Source organism: Takifugu rubripes, chromosome 1 (genome assembly GCF_901000725.2).
Source record: "Takifugu rubripes chromosome 1, fTakRub1.2, whole genome shotgun sequence".
NCBI classification, from domain to species: Eukaryota; Metazoa; Chordata; class Actinopteri; order Tetraodontiformes; family Tetraodontidae; genus Takifugu; species Takifugu rubripes.
This window is the reverse complement of record NC_042285.1, coordinates 27719246-27745302: the sequence shown is the minus strand read 5'-3', so window position 1 is coordinate 27745302 and position 26057 is coordinate 27719246. Positions and strand designations below refer to the sequence as shown.

General features: G+C 45.7%; 1 protein-coding gene, 1 non-coding gene and 1 pseudogene across 3 annotated transcripts; all 3 read left to right on the top strand.

Moving 5' to 3' along the window:
- Positions 1-9649: 9649 nt before the first annotated feature.
- Positions 9650-16555, top strand: LOC101067223 (COP9 signalosome complex subunit 8). The gene is made up of 7 exons (XM_003962142.3): positions 9650-9791; positions 10377-10447; positions 10616-10664; positions 10976-11108; positions 14905-15012; positions 15112-15174; positions 15792-16555. Exons 1-7 carry the CDS (start codon positions 9720-9722, stop codon positions 15869-15871), a joined length of 576 nt encoding a protein of 191 aa, XP_003962191.2. The 5' UTR covers positions 9650-9719; the 3' UTR covers positions 15872-16555.
- On the top strand, positions 11867-13615 carry LOC115250281 (E3 ubiquitin-protein ligase TRIM63 pseudogene; annotated as a pseudogene). Its single transcript, XR_003888861.1, has one exon. The product of XR_003888861.1 is annotated as an E3 ubiquitin-protein ligase TRIM63 pseudogene (transcript).
- Positions 16556-17286: 731 nt separating the features above from the next.
- Positions 17287-17360, top strand: trnai-aau (transfer RNA isoleucine (anticodon AAU)). The gene has a single exon. It is a non-coding gene; the product is annotated as a tRNA-Ile (tRNA).
- Positions 17361-26057: the final 8697 nt, after the last annotated feature.

Below are 26057 nucleotides of genomic sequence, written 5' to 3'. Positions count from 1 at the left end.
TCAGAGCTGATCCAATGCAGCACCATGATCCAATTCTCTTCTTCTACCTTTCTCGCATTACCATTCTGTTTCACCATGCAACTCTTCAGGCCGGTTTTCCTGCTGTTCTCCTGAGGCGTCTTTCCTCGCCTTTTCCTGTGGCACCCATTAATTATAAATGAGACAGAGGTCTCTAAAGAGACGCTGCGGTGATGGTACAGGGCCAAGGGCGGGCAGGAAAGCCTGGGAATTTGAGGTCCTCCTCCTTGAAGAGGACCTAGAGAGTAAAGGTCCTGCAGCCCTGATGTGTTTCTCAGGAAGTGGCTCATTAATGCCATTATTTCTCATTTGCAGAGATGTAAAGAGCGGCAGCACTGAGCAGCGTTACTCAGCGGTGCAAGGCTGAGCCTTTGTTGTAATCAGGTTCAGGGGTGGGGGGTTACAACATGACAACTGAGTGCATTCAGTTTTTTCTGTGCAGTGACAACTTTAACCTTGAAAACAACCTTGCAGCGGGGCGGGGGTCATATTATCTCTTTTCTGCAGATTCTCTGCAGCATTTGGGACCCTGATGCACTCTTCTGTACAATATGGGTGCTTGTCAGACAGAAAATGATTAATGAGGAGCTCTATTTAAGACTTTTTCATAATTACAGAGAAAATAGAGGGAAGCAAAGTAAATCCATGGAGGGAAAACCCTTACAGTAAGACATCTATGATGAATTGAGAGCTGAGCCTCTATCGCGTGTTCTACAGAGAGCCCCATTAATGTTAAAGCTCTTTGACCTAGAAGTTTTCCACCTTATTAAATGTACGGCTGAGGACACGTGATGATGGCTGTGTGAAAATGGAGGAATTCCCCCCTCTGGGAAGACATTAAACCCAGTTTTAATTTCATATTGATAACTGGAATCAAGCCACAATGGCTGCTCTGTAGAACCCATGTTCAGTGACGATAACAATGTAATGAAATAATACTTTGGACCGCAGCGGCTTCCCTCATTGATGTTAATTACTGTCCTCTGTAAAATATCAAACCAAAATTCACACATCCAAACCTTTAAACAGTTTGTGCTTCATTGATGAGGTAAAGCAGCTTTGTGGTGCTTCGGCAATCATTTGGAGAACAATATAAAAATCCTTTATGAAACATTTCTTTTCTGCTCAACTCCTGATTCAAGCTGCCCAGACGGTTAATTGAACATTTTATATCCAAAGCAAAAAAAATAAAAAATTATTCAAGGCTTTTGTGTGCGTGGGACTGCTTTACATAAAATCGGATTTTCTTGCTTTGTATCATCCTGGAATTCACTTTGTTCACATCCTGTTCTTGCTTGACGGCTTTAGGAGAAATGACTGTCTATATTTGTCCTTTAAATCCATCTCAGATCAGCACAGATCAGCTCCGTCTCAACTGACCTTTAAATCCCCGCAGAAAACTCCCTTTTTCATTGGCTTCTACATCAGTTTAAGTGGTGCCTTTCTACTGTTTATACGGTTTACTGTCGTTAGCTAGCCTGCATACTCAGTGTCCCGGGAGAGAGTGCATGTTTGTCTCTGGATGTCATGGTGGATCCTGCACATTAGCCTTCTTATAACGGAAAATATGACGCTTGTTAAAACTCCTATAAATGACCAAATATGAAGTGAGAAGCTTGGATGAAGAAACCTGGTTCGTTTATCTGGGTAACTGATGGTGTCCTCGGCCAGGAACCATCTGCTGGGCTGGTTTAGTTAAACTTGAGCAGCACAAGTTTGAGAATAACAAATAAAACCCACATAAAAAGGGCAAAGAAGCAATAAAGAGTTTAAACATCTACAAACTATGTTCCCACTGGCCAGACTTCGGTAACGCGGCGGAGCTGCCAGCATGCAGACACGTCATTGTCTCCATATGTCAACAGGCAACAGGCTGCAGCTCAAACAGCTGAGTCAGGATCACCGTTTGACCTTTACATCCCAGCGCACACATGCAAATGGGATACAAAAGATTTGGGCTTACAGTGAAACATGTGGTGATGAAAAATCATGAGTTTTAAAGGAGAAAAGGCTTCTCTGGAGTCTCAAGGAGCCTCGTCACTGGAGGAGCTTTGATTTTACTCCTCGCTGCTCTTTGTGCAAGTGGAGCTTGAGACTTTCAGCTCAAGAGAAACTTTGAGATTGTGCAGATAATGTTGGCCTCTGTAGAGCTTTTACAGGCAAAAAGAAAGCAACAAAAACTTCCAGAGACACGTAAAACTGTGCTGCAACATCTGGGCCTCATTTCTGGCTCTGTTGATAATACAGTTTGACACAAGAAGAAGAGTTTTTTTCGGCTTTTAATTAGTGTATTTAATCTTTTATGTTATGTAATAACTTTGCTTTCAGGACTTTGCAAATCCACAAAAGGAGCAATTAACTGTAATGAAAACTCCTGGTGCCGTCTTTGAAACAGGCTGGTGGCTGGTGAAACTGAGGCAGGATGCATACTAATCCCCTGGCCAGAGGTGGTTGCAAATCCATGTTTAAATTTTAAATACATTCAGTAAAAAATGGAAGCGAGACCAGGATTTAGTTCATGAATATCCAGTATTAAACAAGCAAAACACATAACACACACAAAAAATAAATGTTTTAGCAGTTAAAAGTGCAATAAAAGCAAAATTGATCTGAAAATCATTAGAGGACATGATTCTGGGTGAAGAGAAGGATCCTTTTCCCTCTCCTGCACACTGATCAGCTGCCAGAGTCACAGCTGTGGGCAACCCCGCCTGAGTCCTAGTTTGCCCCGCGCACCTGTGGCGAATCAGCACCGTAACGAGCCCCCTTTTTAGTTCCCGGAGTTACGCTGCCTCCCTGCCAGATTGTCCTGTGATTCTCATGACTCTCCAGTGTTTTGCTGCTTGCCTTTTGCCTGGACTTGACCCTGCCTGTCCCCGATGAGTCGGTCCTGCCCGCCCCCTGTGAGTCCTGTCTGCCTTCTGTTCCTGTAAATAAAACTGTGTTCAACCGAACTCTGGTGTTGCTCTTGGGTTCTCATCTGGTCCCTGACAGCCGGGCTGCATGTGGGTCGTGCATATAGGATGCTACCTGGGCAGGTTTTGGTGCCATGTATTGTGAAAAAAATCACATTCAGGCAAATAAAAACTCAATTTGTAATACATCTCTGGTAAAACGTGCTGTGGCTGGAATAATACAAATCAGTAAGAACAATAATTATTCTTATTTCACCTGTCATGCACTCAGGCGTTAGTTTTGACATCAATGATTTCTGCTGCTTGAAATTCCTGATTCTTCCCAGTCTTCCCTGCAGCTGCAGTTGTTTTTGGAGCTCTGTCTGTTTCCCACTTCTTTTTCCACATCCTGGCAGCAAATCCTCTCAGTAAATTAGCCAGACACACCTGCAGAGGGAGAATTTATGTGGTGCTAATGTTTAGCATTGGTGCTATTTTAGGCAAGTTCCTCTTCCCTGTTAGTAAGTTTCACTGTGTGCAGACAAAACCCAACGCTGATAACAGGCTGGAACAGACACAACAGATCCAACAGAATCATTCTGCCTTCCATTTTTCCATTTGCAATATACCTGATCAACTTACTTTTAAACTGCACATCAGACTAAATTAGTCAGGTCGTTAATCAGGCTCAGCATCACTGGCACGTAATCAAAACAGCGCTGACGAGGGTCAAGAGAGGAGACGTCAAGAAGTTTTGGTGACAGAGGAAAGTAATAAACAGGCAATAAAAATGCATCGTGTGCAGGTGGGAGGGGAGAGAAAGCAAACGTCTCTTCTTCTCCACCGTCACTGACAACATGTCACAGAGCCCCTCATCCGAGAAGGTTCATCATCCCCTGTGAAGACAACCTCTGCAGGGTAAAAATAGGACGTCTTCCAGCTTCAGAGAGGTTCTCAAAATTATCCCAGAAATAAAAATAACTACACGCTTTCTGGAAACCATTCTGAGCGCTGATGCGCTGGTCAAAACGTCGATGAAGGTTTATGCTTCGCTGAACGCCACCACCACCTACGTTGCCCAACCAGGATCCTTGCTGACATATCACCAAAGAGGTTTAAGTCCAGAAGATCAAACAGTGACCCTAAAGGTGAAGATGTTTCCCTGTCTGGGCAGTTTTGGCGCCCCAGCCCGTGAGCTAAAGGTCCAGAGAGGCTGTTCAAGTCTTTGTCTTTATAAAAGTCACATGAGGAAAAGGAAGAAATAGTGTTGGCGTGTTACAGAACCATTTAATCCACTTGTTGCCCTGAGAAACTAATTACATAGTTTTGCCTGCTGTCAGTTCTATTTTTGAAGCCAACTTCAGTGAGCATATACAATTTCCACAAGTGCTCCCCCGCCGCTCTGTTTATCTGCAGCTCCAGATGAGTGCAGATAAGACTCTGAATTATTGATGCACTCTGCCAGATTGTCATCGATAGCCGCGGCCGCTAACACAGAGCCCACAGACTGTAATGAGCAGATTGATGGAGATGGGTTTTGATTTCCATTGGCAGCTTGTGTCTCCTCCGCCACTGCAGCGTAGCAAATCAAACAGCTGGAGCAGAAGCTGCGGTCTCTCACACACAGATTTAGACGTCCACTGATGATGTCAGCACAGGGCTCCTGCCCTCACCCCCTTTCTTTGGTCAATATTGAAATGTTTAATTGTTTCTTGTTCCCACAAAATTCTCCGGAGAGTTTGGTCAAATCACATTTCAAAGGCTGCTAAAAATACACATTTGCTGTCAGCAGCACTAATGAAATAATTCATGTCCTCGCTGAGATGAACCGTGCCAAAACCACTTCCAGGAATGAAACAGTATCCGTGTGAAATAGATCAGAGCTGCTGTTTACTGTGCTGCTGCTGCTGCAGAATTTGGGTCAGTTGCAAATCCTCTCTGAGCTCGGGATGATCTGGATGGCTGGTGGAAACACTGTCCTCAATGCCAGCCGTCCAGCTGCCAGAAGTCGTCCACCGGGGACACGTGAAGCGGCCCGGTAGCCCCAAACGGTGCTGCCTGTGGAGCCTCAGAGGAGCAGACTCACTTTAATCCGTCGTTTCTGTCTGTAAGGGATGTTTTATAGCCTCACCTGTGAATTGTTCATCGGGTTTTCTCGTCCTGGAAACATTTCTTGTTTGAGTTTGAAAACCAGCTTTTGGGGTCATTTCAGGCTGCTTTGCTTCCTGCCCATGTGAAGCTTCACTCACCCTCATAGCTTCCACCTGTGTTTAAACCTGTGTTTTAATCGTCTTCGTCCTCCCCGTCCAGTTACACCGCGGTGGGAGATCCCTTCGTATTCTAGACCGAACACACAGACGCCCGTCCTCGATTCTTCACATGCTGATCATTTTAATTCTATCGGCTGGAGTTTGAACCCCACACTCAGCGTAAAGATGATGATGATGGTGATGATGAGAGAGAAGATCAGGACGTGCTCCTGTAGTTACCGGGGTTGCGAGATCCAAAATGGCTCCGTTAGTTTTCTCTGTTCAATTACAGCAAAACCTCATCATCATTCCGGAAGCAGCCCGGGTTTGTCAGATGTTTCTCGGGATCACACGGAGACTTCGGCGGCGCCGCCGTGCTCGTGCCTCAACGTGACTCCAGGGGTGTTTCAGAAGCTGCAGCACAGTCGAACCAACACTGCAATCATCCTGTCGAGGATTTGTGGCAGCTCTGTGTTGGAAGTAGTCCAAAGCTATGATTGTAATTGTTTTCCTCTGACACCGCCAACAACAGCGCAGCACACGTGACTGACATCTACACCACGCTGTCAGGTAGAATAAGAGACCTGAAGGAGACGCCGTCCAACCTGCTGCCGGGAAGAGAAAAAGAGAGGAATCAACCGTGAAACGGCAGTCGGAGGACGGCGGGCTGCTCCAGCAATCCTTAAAAATGGATCTGGATCATCATCGTCCGAGTCCAAAGACTGCAAATTAAAAATTAAACTGATTCCTATAAAATGTGTCTGCCTTTGCGATTCTAGCAATTCTCTTCCAACACACACACACACACACACACACACACACACACACACACACACACTCAGACTGTTTTTGGCAGCTGTTTTGGGCTCAAATGAAGGCCTGTGAAGATGTTCCTGCTGCAGCGGTGGTGAGCAAAGCGCTAGCGTGGACCAACAAAAGCAAAACAAACCATTTCCCTCAGCTGTTTGGTGAATCAGCCCACCTTTGTTTATCCCCCTCCAGTGTGCCTGAGAAGATGGCGAAGACTGAGAACAGATGGAGCCGAAGCCTTGAACCATCTACAGGGAGCAGCAGCAGCAGCATGAGGAGGAAGAGCAGGACTGGGATGGCCTCTACACAGGATGCAAAAGTGATGAAGCCCACTCCATTATTGGAACAAATGAGTGGCTTTGTTTTAAACATGAGAGCTGGTTTGTTCCCGGCCAGGAGCACTGAGAATGAATGATTTATGCGGCGATGTTACCATTGAAGGACTCGGAGGGGGCAGAGAGGAGGGCCGAGGCGAATGGAGGAATCGATGATACTGGCAACGATCACAGCCTGCTATCTGGGTGAGAAGGTCAAGAGGTGGAAGCCATTCATGGACAATATTCGTTGGGGAAAAGGGGTTTAAAGTTGTGCATTATTAATATGGTGACAGATGAACAATCAGCAAAAGTGTCCTTGAGTCCTGTCCAGATCCGAAATCGAGTGAAGAACAGGAAGCGGACGCGACTGGAATGAGCAGCTGTTCTGCCGCTAGACTGACTCTTCTCTTTTTGTGGCCACATAAGAGTTGCCACTAAACACACAAGTATTTGGTCCAAACACTCTTCACTTGAGTCAGAAGCTCAGTAATAATCACAGATGTTTTCCAAAGACAAGAACTTCTCCATGAAAAGAAGTGTCTGTTGGATGAGCTCCAAACCTCCAGTGGTGACCTCCTCAGCCTGAGGAACTCATCCAGGATTCTTAGAGTGGCTAAAGTGGGATGAAGGTTCCTCTGAACAATATCTAGCTGTGGGTGGAGCTTTGCTGCTGTGGATGAAGGTTCATCATCCTCATCATCACTAAGATGCTCGCAGGCTGACCTGCTAATGTTGGTGGATCGAACGCGACCTCGAAGAAGGTTCCTGGAGTAGCCCCTCAAGTTTGAATAACATCATTCCCAACTGCTGCCAGTTAGAAGAGGGTGTGAATGAAGTGGTCTCTTAGAGTCATTCAGTATCGTTTCCCTTCATATTCCCAGTGTTTCAGGAAAACATTGCACTTGATTTTGTGTGTTATGAAACCATTAGCTCCTCTAATAGCGGCCAGAGGAAGCAGAATGACTGCGGGAAGAACCAAACTCTCCAGCGTTTACTTACTTGCTGTAATGTGAGGCTGAGCGAGGCAGCGCCGACTCACTTACTGAAGCACTCCACTCATTCAAAGGTTCAAAGATCAACAACACAGAAACAACACAGTTTACACAGGTGGAAAAGAGCACAATCTATTAGCTGATCTCACCCAACAAACTCACTCCCCAGCACACGCACACACACACACACACACACACACACACACACGCAGATCCAGAGATCCCTGCAGGGATCAGCTGAGGAGGGAATATTTGATATAAACAAGAGGATCACTGTGAATGTTTATTAATTCCACTGATGCAGACGGTGAAGCTAAACCCTGAGACTCACCACAACTGCAGAATAAAGCTGAGTAAACAACATTAGCATATTACTAATACAGCTTATTATTATTTATTCTGTTATCTTTCTATCTACCTTGCCATAGAACATCCACAAAAGCCTCCCTAATACTGATTAACTCTCTGCTCAAGACTGCGCTTCAGTTTTACAGCTTTAAAATCCAGTGAGAGGAAACATGTTCCGATATATTCCCTGTGTTATTGTGATTTATTCATATGTCAGAGGATTTCTGTTTGTGTATTAACACTTTGCATTTCTCTGATCCTCTACCAGAGAAAATAACAGAAGCTCAGGCCTGAAGTTCTTTTAATATGGAGGATGTGTCCAGAGACGTGGACGTGGTGGGTGCAGCGTGGAAAATAAGCGCCATGAATTTCTTAGCTGAAGATAAAAGCAAAGCAAAATGAGGAAATGGATGATGTTGCTGCTCAGTTCTTCACATTTTGCACATTCAGCCTTCAGATCTTTGTGTTGTGAGTTAAAAATAACCTCGCTCCCAGCTCTGGACAGCGGAACCTCCTGAGACAGCAAATCTGAACAATGCTGCCAACAAGCGGTGACTTTGGTTACTGCAGGTTTACGGATGAACCCCGAAATTAACTGGAATGTTGATGAAAAGCAAATCTCTCAATTACACAATAAAAATTTATAGACATGACAATGTAATACACCCTCTCTCTCTCTCTCCCTCCCTCTCTCTCTCTCTCTCTCTCTCTCTCTCTCTCTCTCTATATATATATATATATATATATATATATATATATATATATACTGTACATACATATAAAGGTATAGATATATAGTCATGGATATACATCAACAGATCTTTTATTAGTCGAACATATAGAGAGACTTCTATAATAATATTTAGTTATTCATAAATGTTGAATCATCTTATGATTTAAAGTGTCCAACATATGATATAAATTAGTTATTGATACCAATAATAGAAATATATTTTTTATACTTTAATCATGGCTTAGGCATTGTTTCAAGACATTTTTTATTTATTGCCACTTGACTTTATTTTATTGCTGACTGGTTTTTTAGACAATCCCCCATGTGAACAGCAGATGTACCCCCCGCTGCTAAATCTGCTGCATCACTTTTCTGCAGCATTTCAAATCTGCAACATTTCAAATCTGGGAATAAAATATACTGAGTTGAGCATAAAAAAAAGTTTTTATAGTTAGAAATGGCTCCCTTTGATCTTTTGAGTCAGAATGTTTAAATGATGAAATCAGAAAATTAATTCAAAAGAAGCATCAAACAGCAGGTGTAACTTCACTAAATTCAAATGATGTTCTCAAGCTACAAAGCAAAATAAGAGCCCCCACATTGACTTTAACGCTTAATGCTGTCACGGACAGATGGTTGAAAATGTCAGGAGGATAAAATGAGAATGCAGACACTTCCTCTATAACAACTGCAGAAAGGAAAAAATAGTAGTAATTTTAAAATGTCACAATGGTGGGAGCACAACCAATCTGCCTGCTGTGCTCGATCAGTTCTTCATTGGAGGAAAAATACACGTCAAAGACAACGGGAGATAAAAAGGGATCAAAATACAGAAGAGGGAATTGGCTGGCAGTGGAGGATCATTAGTGAATTTAAGGCAGGAATTCACAGAGATGCCGAATGTGGCTCTCAAGAGAAATAAAAAATAATAGAAAAAAAGAAAGTTTCAGACTCAAGGTGAGGGTGGAAAAAGTTTTGCAGACGTCATCTCTCCAGGCTTAAAGTGTTAAAGTGTGTTTAATTCAAAACAAATTAGTGAATCATTTAACAGAATTGTTTTTCTGTTTGAAGTACTTTTATCACTTATCAACAGCCACCCCAGAAACTCAGCTGGGAGACTGACATTGAGCTGAAGAAAGGTTCCCATGGGATAAACCCTCAATCATAATAATAACGTACTCAAAGAAAGAAAGAAAAAACACCAAAACACTTAGTTTTTACGTTTTTTACTGGCTCAAATCTTATCTGGTGGTTATTTGCACTCCATCCAATAGAGGGCAGTGATGCGCCCAGTGTGTCGTTGCTCTGACGTAATTATACCGAAGAAGAAGCTTCCGGTGCAGCAGCTGGGCATCATCATGCCTAGTGCTGTGATGATGGAGGAAAATTTTGATAAGTTATTAGACCAATGTGAAACTCAAGAGCTGGAGGTAAGCATTGGATGCCAGAATGCATATTCCCTTTCGTGCTGTAGTAAATGTCAATCCCTGCTGTCCCCCTTTGACAGATTTGTTTGTGACAGTTACCTGAAGGTAGGCTAGCACCAGGGCTAAGCAGACAAGTTGTTTCAATTTCTCCGAGAAAACTCTATTTTAGATAATTTTTGCTTGAGGTGTGCTTTGAATCAACTCGTAGATCAACGAATACCATGTAAATACAGTAGGCAATCAAACTGTATCGTCATTCCTACTCTTGTTGCTGTTAGCGCACAGCAGATAGCTGAGCTAGCTAACGCAACTCATCATTACATTCATAGTTACTCCCGTTTATTTATTTATTTTCTGCATCTGAACGTGTAATATTGATCTCAAACTCGGGAAAGACCTTGTTCGTAAATATACAGATGTTACAAGAATTCGATAACCGCTGTAAACTGTTTCTCTATGTTACGCTTTGTGGTATTGAATGAGGAGACTACAGTGAAATGTTCTAGATAATAATTAGTCGATAAGATTTGTCACGTTATACGTTAAGTTTTCTTTGGATGCATTTCCTTATGTCATTCATGTGAACAGGCTCCAGGGGGCATCGCCACTCCTCAGGTCTACGCTCAGCTGCTGTCTCTCTATTTCCTTCATAATGACATGTGAGTTGACTCCACGCAAACTGCAGCTGGGATCGGAACCCTTCGCAGTTGGTGTTTGGCCTCCTGAAAGTGAGGCGCAGCACCGGCTTAATTTAGAGACAAAAGCCTTCAGGAAATAAAGAGAAAAATCCCCAAGTCATTGTAATGTTGTGGTGTTTTGTCAAACAGGAATAATGCCAGATATCTGTGGAAACGGACCCCACAGGCAATAAAGTCGGTAAGCAAAAGGTTTACTCACCCATACACCTCTAAATGATAAATAGCCCACCATATTTCTTCTAATTGACATATATATCTTTTATCTACATGAAATAGGACTTTTGTCCATGTCAGTTATTAATTTTTATTTTCAAACCTCCTAATGTGGTTGTTTTTAATAGTTTTTAGAAGCTCGTAGTTCACACCCAGGGGCCTGACGGGGGGGGGGGGGGGGGGGCTTGTGTTAATGTCCACAGTTTACAGGAGTCACTGATTCGGGGCCCCTCTGGTTGTATCTAGGAAATCAAATGCTTCAATGTTTATGTGCAGGCAAACCCTGAATTAACGGCTATTTGGGCTGTCGGCCAGCGGATTTGGCAGCGCGACTTTCCAGGAATCTACACAGCGATTGCAGCCTTCCAGTGGTCGGAGAATATTCTTCCAGTCGTGGAAGCCCTTCGAGGTAAACATCTAATCGTATCGATTTCTCCATCTATCAGTTTGTCAAACAACCATTACGAGGAAAGATAATGTTTCATTGTGCTTTCCTAGCATGAATTTCCATCAATTTTATTATATTATTCACTCATAGGGAAGTGCACGTGCAGGCATGTTATGTTTTATGGAATTTAGGATCGATTTGGTTGTTTTGTTGACATGAAATGATTTCCCTCGTGCTCAGAGGTTTGGCTGTCTGTGTTGTAAGAGCGTAAGAATAGCTTCTCCTGCGTGTTCTCGGTACCTTGTGTTGATGTCCTCGAGCTGCTGATGTGGATGGTGTCATAAGACAGTTGCGCAATAACTGCTGATGACGTCTCGGTTGGGGCTGTGAAGTGGTGAATTTAATGGAATTAAATTTAATCACCTGGATGGAACATGGAACATAAACATGGTGGCAAAAACAATAAATCGGAGCGTCTAAATGACCGAAACTGCGCAGGACTCGTGCACTGTTGACATCAACATGTTTACCATTTAGACCTGGCTGTGCCCCCCAGCAGAGGCTCCTGAGTCATGTCACATGGACCCTGGTGTTCTCAGCACAGTCCACCGTTTCTGACCTTGCCAAGAGGATACAAAGTGCCCACTGGGACATGTGACACATGCAGGGGTGGGGGGGGTGCATTTCTTTGAAAAGGTCCCAAGGCAGCAAGCAAGCAAGAATGTGTGCTCTGGTTGGTGGAGCGGATCAGATGACACCAGCTGTGAGGGGCTGCTATAAAGGAGAGAGCGGCTAAAGCTGAGCCAGATTAGTCGTCCGCACATGAGGCAGGACATAGCGAGGACAACACCACAGGAGGGGGACAGTTTTCTTTCGTGAGAGTTAGTCAGGTCAGCAGTCTGACTGTAGACGAAAACCTTTGCAGGATGGACGTTCAGAGGACAGGATCGATGGTTCGGCCACCGAGCCCCATGGATAGCCTGGAGAAGCAGCTGAGCTGCCCCATCTGTCTGGACATGTTCACCAAGCCTGTGGTCATCCTGCCCTGCCAGCACAACCTGTGCCGCAGTTGTGCCAGCGACCTCTACGACTCCCGCAACCCGTACCGCTTTTCTGGCGGCGTCTTCCGTTGTCCTACCTGCCGATTTGAGGTCGTTCTTGACCGCCACGGTGTGCACGGCCTCCAGCGCAACCTGTTGGTGGAAAATATTATCGATATTTACAAGCAGCAGCAAGAACTCAGCGGCGGCGGCGGCGGCGGCAACACAGAAACCAGCCTGAAGACTAAAGAATCGAACGAGCCCATGTGCCAGGAGCACGAAGGGGAGAAGATCAACATCTACTGCGTGACCTGCCAGGTCCCCACCTGCTCGCTCTGCAAAGTCTTTGGCCAGCATAAAGACTGCGAGGTTGCAACTTTAATGACCGTTTACGAGAACCAGAAGGCTGAGCTGAGCAACGCCATCGACACCCTGGTAGCCAGCAACGGGCGCCTCCAGGCCCTGCTCAACCAGATGGAGGACGCCTGCCGTGCGGTTCAGGACAACGCCCAGAATGCTAAGCAAGGGCTCTCTGAACGCTTTGACCTGTTGTACGCTGTCCTCGAAGAGCGCAAGGCCTTTCTCCTGGACCAGATCGGCAAAGAGCAAGATCAGAAGGTGGCGTCCCTCCGGGAGCTGGCCAAGCGTTACGGCGAGCGACTGCAGGCCAGTACAGAGCTCACGGACACGGCTGTGAGGGCGCTGGAGCAAGGCGGCGCTGCGGAATTCTTGGTGGCCTCCAAGAACATCATCACGCAAACCAAAGACGCAGCCAAGTCCTCCATGGGACAGGACAGGCCAGAGCCTGGGTTTGAGAAGATGGACCATTTCACCGTGTCAACAGAGCACGTGGAAGCTGTCCTGGCCAAAATGGACTTTGGAGTCACTGACGATGAATTTGAGGATGCAGAAGAAGAAGAGGAAGAGGAGGAGGAGGAGGAAGAAGAAGAAGAAGAAGAAGAATAATTGAATATGGACTGTGGAAAAAAAAATAGGTTGTTTTTCGTTAGTCTTTGGTACATGCGGTGACGACAGGGAGGGTCTGATGCAGAGAAAGAAATGAAGAAATCGGTTGTTGATGAGCTCAAAGGGCTTGAATCTTTTCAGTGCAATATTTCAGTGTTATTTTCTTAACTTTTTTTTATACTTTTGTACTTCTGATCAATTTGAATGGACAATTTCTGTTGATAGATGTAAATACAGACCGAAGATTGATCCTTTTTCTTGTATGTAACATCTGAGAAGCTTTGGAGTCACTGTTTAAGTTTGTGATGGATCCGTGATCAGTTCCTGTAGGCACCAACCCTCTATAATGGAATGTGGAATAAAACTGCATGATGTTAAACAGCCAGTCGCTTCACTGCCAAACAAAAGGAAGAAACAGAATTTTATTTAAGTCGCAGTTCAGTTTTTAGACCCCCTTCCCTCAGGCCAGGGCTGCTCTTACTTGGCAATATGCTGCATTTAAAAATAAAAGTCCTTGCCATGCCCTGTCTGCTTTGCCTTTGCTGGTGAAAACTTGGGGCTATATTTAAGAGGTGAGAGGGGGAGAAATGATAGCGACCCTTGAATAGATTGTCAGGACGGGCCAGGTCCTGTTTCTCTGCCATAAACCTCACGGACCTCTTGCTCAGCAGCTCCCACCCAGCCCCAGAGCGTCAGGAGGGCAGACTAAGAAAGGCCAGTCCAGCTGCCACATGAGTCAGTGCTTAACGGTCGAGGGGCCAGAGGTAAAAATACACGTGTGCTTTGAGGACCGGGTTACAAAAAAGCCCCCTGTGGTGACCTGGTTGGTACTATTTGGAACGTCTGCTCAGAGACCTCATTTCATTTCCTGAACATTCCAGTTCTAGACGGTTGTTCCGTCACAAAAGAGCAGATTTATGATCTGAGATAAGAGTTCCCATTTAACTGATGGGACTTTTCCACCCACAAGTGTGGGAAAACAATCTGACTTCATGGTGAAACAATATTTCATCAGACATCACAACATGATTCTATCTTTCAAACGTGGTTAAAGCACAACTGACAAACAAAAAATGGCTGTTTTGACAGTCTTTCAGGTTCTAGTTTCTTTCACCTCATTTGAGACAACAGGAGGCTGTTTGGAGGAGCGGGCGGGAGAAGGTTCTGGACAAATCTCTGGCCTTCCTCACAGCTGTCTCGCCTCATCCCACTTGTTATTGTTACTGCTGCTAGCTGCTCCAACAGACCGTGTTGGTACACACTACGCGTTGCTAGGCTATAAAACAGGCAAGGCCACAACCCCTGCGGCCTCTCTGTGATAGAGGCCGCGGCGGCAGCAGATACGTGCTGCTGGAATCACCTCGTACACTTGAAGTTATCTCCTCCGTTCCAAGGCAGGTCGGATATTTAGAGCAGCCGTGACGTTATGGAAGCCAAAGGTGGCGTCTGCTGATAAACGGGGCGGCCTGTGAAGGGACCGGTCTCCGTCCATCACGCCATTCGCCATACAGCAGAAAGAATCAGAGAAATCCACCGCTTTTGTTTGGAGGTTGTCCACATCATGGGGCAAAGCTGTCACTGTAGCCTCCTCAAGATGTAACATCTGACGGTCGAACAGATTTGTGTTTTACTGCTCACCCGAACGCTCAATTGGAGCATTACGAGAGGAGCCTGAACCAAAACCAAGAAGGGATTATCCAAAGAATGTTCGTCAGCGACTGCTAATAATGCTGGTTTGTTGCGACGTTTCCTTGTGATAACGAACAAACCCACTCAACGCACGAACGCACCCCTGTTGTTGGTATTCACAGAGAGCACGCGGCAACGAGCGTACAGTCTGGTCGCTCAGGCGTACACGTCCATCTCCGCAGAAGACTTTGCTGCTTTTGTGGGCTACTCAGTGGAGGAGGCAGTTAAAGGTATGGATGTTTCCACAGGCTGTAATAGAGTTAATGTCCCTCTCTTTACTGTTGTAGGGGGACTCACCCCCCCTGTTTTTTCTTTTCTTTCCCCCAAAGGTGTTGTGAGCCAAGGCTGGCAAGCAGACCCTGCTACCAGGATGGTTATGCCCAAAAAGCCCGGTAGGTGGCAGTGTCGTGCTGTGAAATATTTGGAATTCCGGCCTCCACCTCTCTGTCTTAAGTGGATGAAGCTAAATGTGGAGAGTCGTGATTTAGGAGCCATTTCACTCCAGCAGAGATAAAAGACTCAAATCATTTGAAATGTTAAAACTCCCTCCAAGTCTTCTTCATCCTTTTCATTCCTCGTGTGGTTATTTGTGTTGGACTTCTATCATGTCCTCAATTCCAAGGAGACATTTACTGATCTGTTGATCCAACTCATTGGATAAATGTGATTGATGTAGAGAGAGAAAATAGCTGCAGCAAAACTAGCAAAAACCCATCTTTGACATTTTCTGGCCTCCCGTGAACGTTGAAAGAACAATTTCCCTTTATTTGTCATTTACTTCACACATCAGTGCTGCTTCAAACAGTTTTGGAGGATTGCAAAAATAAAAGATTTGGTTTTCCAAAAAGCCTTTTTGTGACTTCTGGCGAGGGCAGAAGTCAGGGGTTAAAAGGCGAACACGTGGGCTTGTAAACCACCCAGCTCCATCTGGGGGGACGCGGGGAGATAGATGGTGCTTGGCACGCTGAGGAATCCCCCTCTGACTCAGCTTCTCCTCCTCTCTCCACAGATCCTCCCCCAGTCTCATTGGTTCCAAATGAGCAGCAGTTGGCCAGACTCACTGACTACGTGGCTTTCCTCGAGAACTGACAACCCACCGCGGCCGCATCCCCTTGTCTTTTTGTGTAGCCTGAAATTTGGACAGACCCTTTTCCCACGTCCAGCAGGGACCCCCCCCCCCTGCCCATAAAGTTAAAGCAGAGCGGCAGCCATGGTCCTCTCTATGTTCGACTCGCTCTCCCCCCGCTGCTGCCGAGTTAAATCCACCCAATAAGTTCCCTCGTCAGTTCTTATCGACGCACTTGGTTCGTGTTCTTTTGTTCCTGCAGCCCAGCTGAAATATCTGATGTTTGGAAGGAGGTGGAACATGTGGAAGAGGAATAGAGCCGCTTTTGAGAACTTTTCAGTTCTTAGATGTATAAATAAAGAGGCAATTATCCAAAACTTGTTAGAATTCTGATAAAGTAATTCAAACACATTTCTGTGCGACGATACAAGAAGAAGAGTTTGAATTCACAAGTTTCTCCACATGTGGCTGGAAGCCTTCCGCCGGCTCAGGAATGCCTTTCCCATCGGTGTCTGTCCCCCCTCCTCTCCCTCCAGCACCCTTCGGTCATCAGCTGAGTGGTTTTCAGGATATTCAGCACGTATGCATCAACATATGGATTCACTCTTTATGACTGTCCACTTCTTGTTTTGACTGCTGAATAAATATATAGTTGTTTCTTATTCAGTCTTGTGTTGTTGTTTACAGCACAGACTGCTTCCATTCATGGTTGATTATTGGCTTCTGTTTGGCTCTTGTTCCCTTTTAATATCCAGTAATTTAAGGAGAAAAAGGAGCCTTTTAACCCCTGATGGAACAATAGTGGAAGGTTATATCTATTCATTCTAATAAAATACACACACTCTCAGTTAAAGCCTGACGGCTGCAAATGCCCTTTTTATTGTATAAATGGAATGTTGCTGCCTTGTAAAAAGTCCCTCCTCACCAGACCGACTTGCTTTCATTCAAATATTACAGATTTTCTACACATCAAGACTCATCCCTTTAAATCTATGTATAGACGGTGTTTTTCTATAGCAGCACGTGTTGCGGCCGCCGAGATGCCAGGACCACTGGGCAGGAGTGTGAACAGTAACTGACCCGGGGTCTGTCATCAGGGCCAGTCTGAGCCTATATTTAGTCTATAGCTGGGTAACCGGAGAACCCAGATCAGATAAAGCTTCACTTATTGTCCCCCCAGAGCTTTTTAGAAGGTGTGTCTGCTTCATTTCTCAGAATGTTCAAATGCAATACATTTACTCCCCCTCTGTGTGTGTGTGTGTGTGTGTGTGCGTCTCATGAACATTCCCAGTGCTCATTATTTACCTCACCAGCTGTTTGCATGTTTAAGTCGTGTGTCTCTGTCTGTCATATTTTTATGTGTGTGTGTCTGTATCTCTCACTGTATTGATGTTGTCGCAACAGGTTGTAATGTAAAGTGTTGTACCCCCAGTCACGTGGCCGGTTAGCTCAGTTGGTTAGAGCGTGGTGCTAATAACGCCAAGGTCGCGGGTTCGATCCCCGTACGGGCCATGTGCTTTTTCTTGACTATATCGAAGCATATTGAATTTATATTATATTTTTTATCTATCTGAATATCAGAGAAAGTTTGGAGTGTCACCATCTCGAATCCCAAACCAAGGAAAAGATTATGGGCAACAGCCCATTTAATAAAATATCCCTCTGCAACTGACCCAGAACAGTGATGGTTTATCAGTGTCCCTGGTGTGACCTGATAAGCTTCCCAGGTTTTCAGAGGTGGGCTTTCCATGCCTATGCGGCATTTTCAGATGCTAAAATTCTTTTAGGCGGTTAATGCTGAGCAGCTCAGCAACTGTCAATAAACCAGCTCAGTTTTACAGGTTCCTTATTAAAAATGTCAAAGCTGTTGCAGAGCAGATGGGAGGACACTTTGAAGTGAGGCCATAAGGTCAAGAGTTTCCACAAAAGCATTTTCACTGAATGCTGAGGCTACTTACGGCATATACACATGTTTGACTTGGTGCCGCGGTTTCAGCGAAGTTTTGGAGGTTTTCACTGCTGTTTGCAGCATGAAACACTCAGACAAGCACATGTTGCTGCCCACAGCCTCGACAGTCCACAGAACTCATACTTTTACAATGTGCTGGGAATTCAATTAGTAACCTTTTGTTAAAGTCTGAGTGTATCTGACAACAACAAATATTAACACTCTTGCTCTCTGGTGCTCACGTGGAGCTGCAGGGTGTTAGGCTCTGTTGAATGAGGTCATCTTTTCCAGGGGTCAGAGGTCACCTCTGACTATCATCATAGAACATGACATGACAGAGGACTCTTAAGCTGGTATTCCCACACAGATACAGGCTAATGTGCTTGTTTGTCTTTTGGGATTTGGGCAAATTATCTCTAAAACCTAATGTTTAGTTATAAAAAAGGAGTTTGTTTAAATCTGGGCAGACTTGTAACATTAATGAGGCACAGAGAGTGTCTGATGCTCACTGAACATCATGTAAACTGGTGTATAATGGACTGAAGGGGGTCAGTGAACTCTTTTTTCAAGCATACCATCGAGTTCTTTCTAAGATAGTTCTGAGGTCTCCCATGGCCAAATACCAGATCCGTCTTGGTTCAGGATGCTTCTGATTCCACACACGTCACTCACCCTGAATCCATCAAACCAGCCCCAGACCATCTCGCTGGCTCATTGTGTTTGGTATCAGAGGCGCCTTAAGCTTCAGGAAAATGTGGAAAATGTGGCCTCATGCATATGAGCCGTTAGTGAACTGTCGGGGATCTGGCAGTTCCACTGTTTGGCCAGTAGGAGGCATCGTTTGCTAACATCTGGGGTGATGGCGGTTTAACTGGCAGGTTTTAATCATTAAAGCGCTCGAGCAATTAACAAAGTAACGTTTAGTCTGCATTATAAAATGCAGGACCATTTATTTCACAGAAATTTTTTTTTATTTTATTTCCCTTTCCAGTTGCAACTTTGGGGAATTGTTTGACAGAGAGCAGCAAACGCTCCCTCACAATTTCATGGAGCAAATGTTTCCATGTGGGATGATGAGTCATGAGAGCAGGAGGATGTGGGAGAGAGAAGAGGGGATGAGAAAAAAGAGAGAGAGCTCGGGGAGGAGGAAGAGGAAGAGCGTGACGGAGGAAACCTCGCAGAGACATTTGTGCATCAGAGCCAACTGGATGGACGAGTGAACGAGAGAGACTGGAAACTTGATGAATGAAATTAAAATCAATTGTCCACCACTTGATTATGAACAACGTGGAAAGTATGGCAGCGTTTCAATACATCCCGCCAACATTCCAACATTTACGCAGATTTCCCTGAACTTTACGGCCACAATTCTGGACCTATTATCAGAATTCAGATCCTCGTTCCAAGTTTAATCTGATCATTTTTTGATTTAACCTCAGACGGGTTCCGTTGTCAGATTCCCACATGTGGCTCCAAACATCCTCCGGCATTCCAGTGAAACAAAGGAAAGATAATGAAAATCTTTCTCTGTGATTCCAAAACTGCTTATTTCACGTTTGCACACACGTTGGAGGTGACAGAGGTGTGAAGATCCGTCCTCTCGCACATTAGAAACGGCCGACAGTTTGTTTTGGGTGCAGATGTTTTCCGCTCAAAAACAAGTGAAACGTTCCCAGAACAGAGTCGTGACCCCGGATCCTCTCATCCAGGAGCCGTTCTATTCCAAAGATGAGATCCTGAAGGTGCCGACAGGGAGCTAAAGCGGCTCTGCTGCACTCATTGGAGCTTTTATGGGCCCAACATGTTTCCTTCACTCGTGTTCTGATCCAAAACTGTCTCACATTCACATTTTGTTGAGTGGAAGAAAAAACAAAAGAATAGTGGACACAAAATATCATGTATTACAAACTAAACATAAAAAAGAAGTTTATACCGAAAGATTTTTTTTTTTTTTTTAACTGAAGACCATTTTACAGTTGTGTAATTATTGGTTTTATTTATAATGAGAAGCTATAAAAACGGTCTGACTGAGAATTAAAGGGAGTCCAGACCCGATCCTTGAGGGCCGGATCCAGCCGGGAATTCTATCCTACCAGGCAGACGAGCTCCCACCTGATCCCAGGTCAAAATAGCTGAGTACCTGGCCCAGCTGACAGGAAGCGACACAGTTTTTCCTTCACTGAACGTTCATCCGAGGTTGCCTGATTTTGTTTCCTGGAGCTGTGGAGTTTGGGCCAGTTGCTGCGGCCAAAAGCTGCAGAACTTTCCCAGTTTCAGTTGCTCCATCAGGTGCAGAGGCAGCTTCAGCTTCTGCACACGTTCACAAGGTTTCTTCACTTTTGTCTCATTTTTCCCAGGCGGCTGGAAAATCTTCCGCTCCCCAGACTTGAGAAAGACCCCGTTTGACATCTGGAGCGTATTGTGTGTGTTGCCGTAGTAATAAATCATTTCAGGTTGATGATTTTAGCGGCTCCGCTTTGACCCCTGGAACAGTGACCTTTGTATAAAGGAGTTTTCTCTTTCGGGTGTTTTTCCCTCTGGCGGGAATGTCGGCCATGATCTAACCGGCTCACATCAGCGGACTCTCCTCCACATTTCCTGTTGGCAAAGATTAACTGGCCACATTATTTATCTTTCCTCTGCCAGCCCACAGCTCCTCCACACATCAACTTGGTGCCATTTACAGTAAAAAGCAGCTGTAACTATTAAAAGTCTAATATATAAAGTCCAAACTCAACATTTCTGGATTGGAGCTTTTCTCCCATTTGCTCCCTTTATTGATGGCAACTTTCGGAAATTTGATAAAAAGAGTCAAATGAAACCCAGATATTGGTGATTTTTTCTGCTCTGGACTTGGAGCAGTCGTGACTGGATGACGGTTAAGAGGACGTAAATTAAGTAGCATTTAAATCTCGTCCAGGCTGTTGGGGTGATTGGACAGGCTGATGTAAAGCAGCGCAGCTAACGCAGTAAATCTGATGGGAATCAGTCCAGAGAATCAACTCTGGTGACACCTCACGTCTCTAAATCCTTCCTCTGTGGAGTTCTCAGGAACATGTTGGGGATTTGAAGCCGGACGTTGAGTGAAGCTGCTGAGAGGATCCTGTGAAGGTGAGCAGAGAAGGTCGAGAGCTTGGTCACGTCTCTGTGATCTGACACTTCCTGAAAACGTCCTCATCGATAAAAAAGAAACCGCTTCCACTGGGATGAAGTTCTGACCTCATGGTCACTCATCTCTGCTTGGAAAGGAGAACTCATCGCAGCTCAGGACATCAAAGACTTCCATTAACTCCACTCACATAAACACACAGAGCAACATTTTCTTTGGTTTATTTGTGTGTTTGTTTCCTCTTGGCAACGCCGTCGGTGTTAACCACACACACGTAATCCCCACAGAAAAACAACTTTATGCATTTGAAAATAGTTTAACGTGCAGCCAAATCCAGCCGGACAGAAGAGTGGAACGTTTTCACATCTGTCCAAACATTTGAGAATAACGATGCATCGTGGAAATTACAACCGTCGTTGATTATTTTGTGATCCTTACACATTTCCATGGGAAAGCAAACATGAGGCCAGCGAGGAGATTACCGTAAATAAAGACCACCTTGTTTATCAGCCCATCAGAGGAAAACATGGCCTCCACCCAACAATGCTGTCATCCAGTTATCTGAGCATCCTCGACCCTCAGACCGTCTCCTGCTCGTGTTCCCCTATTTTAAAAGTGGACACACCAACGCTGACGACGGTAAACGGGGAGTTAAAGGTGTGTTATTCTGCAGTGAACGCGGGTTTAACCTCTTTCAAATGAATCAGATCTGTATCCCATTTTGAAAAACTGTGTGTGTCGGATGCTTTGGGCTGATTTTCTCCAATAAAACTATGATACAAACATTGATGCAGCGATTCTGCAGCATTTAAAAGGGAAACGGTCTCAGATTCAGCCCTCAACGCTCCCTCCCACCGACCCTCCTCCGATCGGCTGGTTGTTCCTGAGTCCTGGAACGTTCCAGCTTGCGTAGCTCTTGTGTGATTGGTGTTGACTCTCTCTCCTCACCTGCTGCTCCTCATTCCTCTGCCCGTCACACCAGATTCTCATCAGCTCGTCCAGGACCGGGGAGAAATGAAGCGCCGCCTCATCGTTTGCAGATCAGTCCTGAATCGGACTTTAATGGCAGCTGAGCAGCAACAACTGCAGGAAATCTCAGCGCAGCAGCTGTAAATAAAGCAGCTGAAGGTTGTGTTTAGTCTAGCCAGCGTGCTAACATGCGTGCTGACCTTAATGGAACTCCTGGCTAACACTTGCGTCCACCATCTTGTTCTCATGAACGTGGCTGAGGTGGAAAATGTGAAGCGCACGTACACCTGCGAGGACAAACAGCCGGTTGAGACAATTAAATTTGGGTGTCTTAAGGTCCGAAACAAACGTCTGCGGCTGCCAGGTTTCGGGGTGGTGTTTGCAGATTGCAGCAGATTGTGGTTATGCTAAGAACATGATAGCTGCTAACTTCCAAATGCTAACTTCAGCTCATCTACACAGGGGGGAAATCTGACCACAACATCTAAACGGCTGTGATAAACTTATTTCCCAGTACAGTGCATGAGTGCTTGTTCTTTCCAGCCTCTCTGTGGGAGTTCTCCTCTGGAGGGAAATTAGTTTGGGATGGGACACAGACACACAAACCAGTGGGAACTGGGAGAGGAAGTGAATGTGGTTGCAATCTTGTCACAGCTCAGTGAGGAACAGTGACATTTTTTCCACAAAAACAATTGATTTAATTTGGTTTAGTTTGAGTTTTGAGGGGAAAGTAAACAGCAACTAATCAATGACAACCTTTTAACGGAGAGGCAGGTTATTGTAATGGAGTATAACTTATCAGATGTTGCTGGTTCCCAGTCCTGAACATTTGTGTTGAGTCCGTTTGTGTTTGTGTAATGAGTCATAATGGGCCTGTGGAAAAACACATGTAATAATTAGTGTGAAATTCATGAGCCCTGCTAATGCATGTCTCATTTTCAGCAGCGTTGGACAGATGGGACTTCTTAGTTTTATGGCGCCAACACACAAGAAACAGAAGGTTTATGTCTGAAATGTGGACTCTGCTCTTAAACGGCACAATGGAGCCGTTGTTGCCGTTTCCTTCGCTTCACAAAAGGCATATAAAGAAAAGCAGAGTGAAAACACATGTTTGGAGATGTGTCGTTAGAGTCTTTCATTAACGCCTTGTTTTCTCATTGTGGGTCTCAGTTTTCATATTACTGATTCTACAACCAAACTGAGAACATTTTTACAAACTGAGGACATTTTGGCCGGTCCCCATAATTCATTTTGACATTAATTAACATTAAAACTTAAGACTGAGTTTAGCTTAGGGTCAAGGTTAAGGTTAAGGGGTTAGTGGTGATGTGAGGGTGGGGAACGGTAAGGCCAACGGAGATCTCCAAAAAGATAGAAATACGTGTGTGTGTGTGTGTGCGTGTGTGTGTGTGTGTGTGTGTGTGTGTGCGTGTGTGTGTGTGTGTGTGAGAGAGAGAGATTCCCTGAGAACAATGCTGACTCATAACATGTGCTGCATTCTGTGTTTGCTGTTGGAACATCAATGAGAACTTAAGTACATGCAGACTATTAAATTGAAGCCATTTGTGGAAAATAAATTGAAAAGTGTCTCAAAATCTTTCCGGAGTTCTGCGGTCATTTTCCCAGGATTTGGACAGAAATGAGCCTCTGATGCTGAAAGGTCTCCGAAAACATCCATCAGGCTTCTTACGTGATCGACTCCACCTGTGGATCCTACGATCTGTACCGGGCTGACAACAGCCAATCACAAAGAATTCTAGTGGAGTCGTGGTCACATGACCTGTATGAGGTCAAAGTGTGTGATTTTGTCATTTATATCAGAAGATAAAACTGAGAAGTGTCGCTTTTACAGTACAAACTGGACGTCATTCCGCCATAATCAAGTTCCAGATGATCAACTTGTATCAGTCTTATTTTGAAAGAATCCTGACATCTTTAATCATCTCTGATCTGCCCTGATCACTGGGAGAACCACGAGGCCGAAACCTCGATCTGGTGGGCAAAGCTATGAAAGCAAAGCTCAGGGGCCTCGTTGCTCTCAGGTCCTGGTGAACTGATGTTGGGGGAAGCTGCAGAACGTCGTCCGTAGCCCAACACAGCCAGCAGAGGGTCACCGATGGACCCGTGTGCTGCTCCAGTGGCTCTTCCTCCTCTTCCTCCTCCTCCTCCTCTTCCTCCCACGCTCCTCGTTTCATTTCACCTAGATCACCAATTGGAAAGTAGCTGAGCTGACCACAACTGCACGAACATTCAGCTCCAAGAATCCACTGAAAACACACTTAATGATGAGGTTTGTGGAATGTGTGCAGACGGAGCCGAAGCGCTTTGATGTGCAGAGCTGGCGTGCCGACGTGCTGGCGGCCGTGCATGAATCACGGGCCGGCAGACAAACCCACACAGCTACTGGTTTGCTCACGGTGGAGCCAGTTCATGGGAACGCTCTTCTTGCTTCTTTTGGCTCCCGGTAATGTTAAGGAGGACCTGACAGTCAGGGGCTGTGCCTTTTATTTCAGTTTCCATGAGCGGCTGCCTGCTGACGGGTTTTCCCTGGCTGGTTCGAGCTGAACGTTCTGCTCACCGTGGAAAATGATGACAGAACAACCAGGCGCTGCAGACTAGTGTGTGTTCCTCCCCTTGGCTCGACCTGCGGCTCCTGTTGGGTGAAAGGAAACCAGATGTGCTGAGTTTCAGAACCACCTCTGTCTCGGGCCCCCGTCAAGATGTTCCGGTCAGTCACCAAACGTGCTCAACAAGGTGCTGATACGACGTTTTCCTTGTTAACTGTTTTTAAACAGAAACACCCGAGCACCACTGCGGTTTATTCAGAATCCACGTTGTTGGACTGAGGGTTACCAGCACAGCCCATAAAGTTTCGCCTGACGTGCACTTCAGCTTCAGTAATTCAACGGGTTCCCACAGAACGTTCCCAGAACGCTGGAAATTCAAAGCAGAAATCCGGTCTGGAATTCTCTGAAGGACCAAAAGGAGGAAATGTGATGAGACACACACACACACACACAAGACAGCAGACAGACAGGCAGACAGGCAGGCAGGCAGGCAGGCAGGCAGGCAGGCAGGCAGGGCAGGCAGACAGACAGACAGGCAGGCAGGCAGGCAGGCAGGCAGGCAGGCAGGCAGGCAGGCAGACAGACAGACAGACAGGCAGGCAGGCAGGCAGGCAGGCAGGCAGGCAGGCAGACAGACAGACAGACAGACAGGCAGGCAGGCAGGCAGGCAGGCAGGCAGGCAGGCAGGCAGGCAGGCAGGCAGGCAGGCAGACAGACAGGCAGGCAGGCAGGCAGGCATGGCAGGCAGGCAGGCAGGCAGGCAGGCAGGCAGAACATGCCCTCGATGATAACTGGGACTCATGAAGGCGCTGATGGGGCTTCTGATGAAGGTTCTGCACGGACCAGTTCCGGCCTGGGCTGCAGACCAGCCCAGCACATGAACATGAGTTGGATTTTACAAAGGGAACGAGTGATGGAATGGAGGGAAATTAGGAAGAGTTCATCAAAACAAAACTCTTTCAAACAAGCTGGAGGGAAAACATCTGGATGTTTTGGCTGGAGACACCAATGTCCCCGAGAAGGTCTCCTCTATCACTGACAAAATATTTAATGTTGGACGCTCCAGACGATGACAAAGACGCCACTCAAAGTCCTCTCATTTCTCCAAATGTTCCCAAAGTTTCCCTCTGAGTGTAAATCGGATTTTGACGGCAAACCGACCTCTTGCTCGGTCAAATGAAATGTTCGATTTTTTCATCTGGACCAGAGCCGCAACTGGTCGGTTCCCCTCACGGTTCCTGGAGGTGGAGGGCAGGTTTCAAAAACAGTCGGCTGAATTCCTGCCTGGGTCATTCCGGACTTTAATGTAAACATCTCAGTCATTAATCCTGACGCTCTACCTCCCTCCCACCGCCCCCCCCACCCCCCCACCCCCACACACACCCACACACACTTTGAGCCAGTTAAGGTCCATCACTGAACAACGCCGGCTGTGTTGGGACCAGATAGCGTGTGGAGAACAGACACTCTCTGCTCTGTTTTGTCCTTTTCCTCATCCCATCCTGTTTTATTTTGAAGTCTGGTGTCATCCTGGGCTTCCTGTCAAGTCTCCCGCCTGTGTGATTGGGTTGCCCTCCCTAATGTGTTCCACCTGTGTCTCGTTGCCTCCCTCCACC

Excerpts from the sequence above, each read along its gene's own strand:
- LOC101067223 (XM_003962142.3), top strand. The coding sequence starts at position 9,720 with ATGCCTAGTGCTGTGATGATGGAGGAAAATTTTGATAAGTTATTAGAC. Across the intron at positions 15,013-15,111 it reads AGTGGAGGAGGCAGTTAAAG|GTGTTGTGAGCCAAGGCTGG; the intron begins GTATGGATGTTT and ends TTTCCCCCAAAG. Across the intron at positions 15,175-15,791 it reads GGTTATGCCCAAAAAGCCCG|ATCCTCCCCCAGTCTCATTG; the intron begins GTAGGTGGCAGT and ends CTCTCTCCACAG.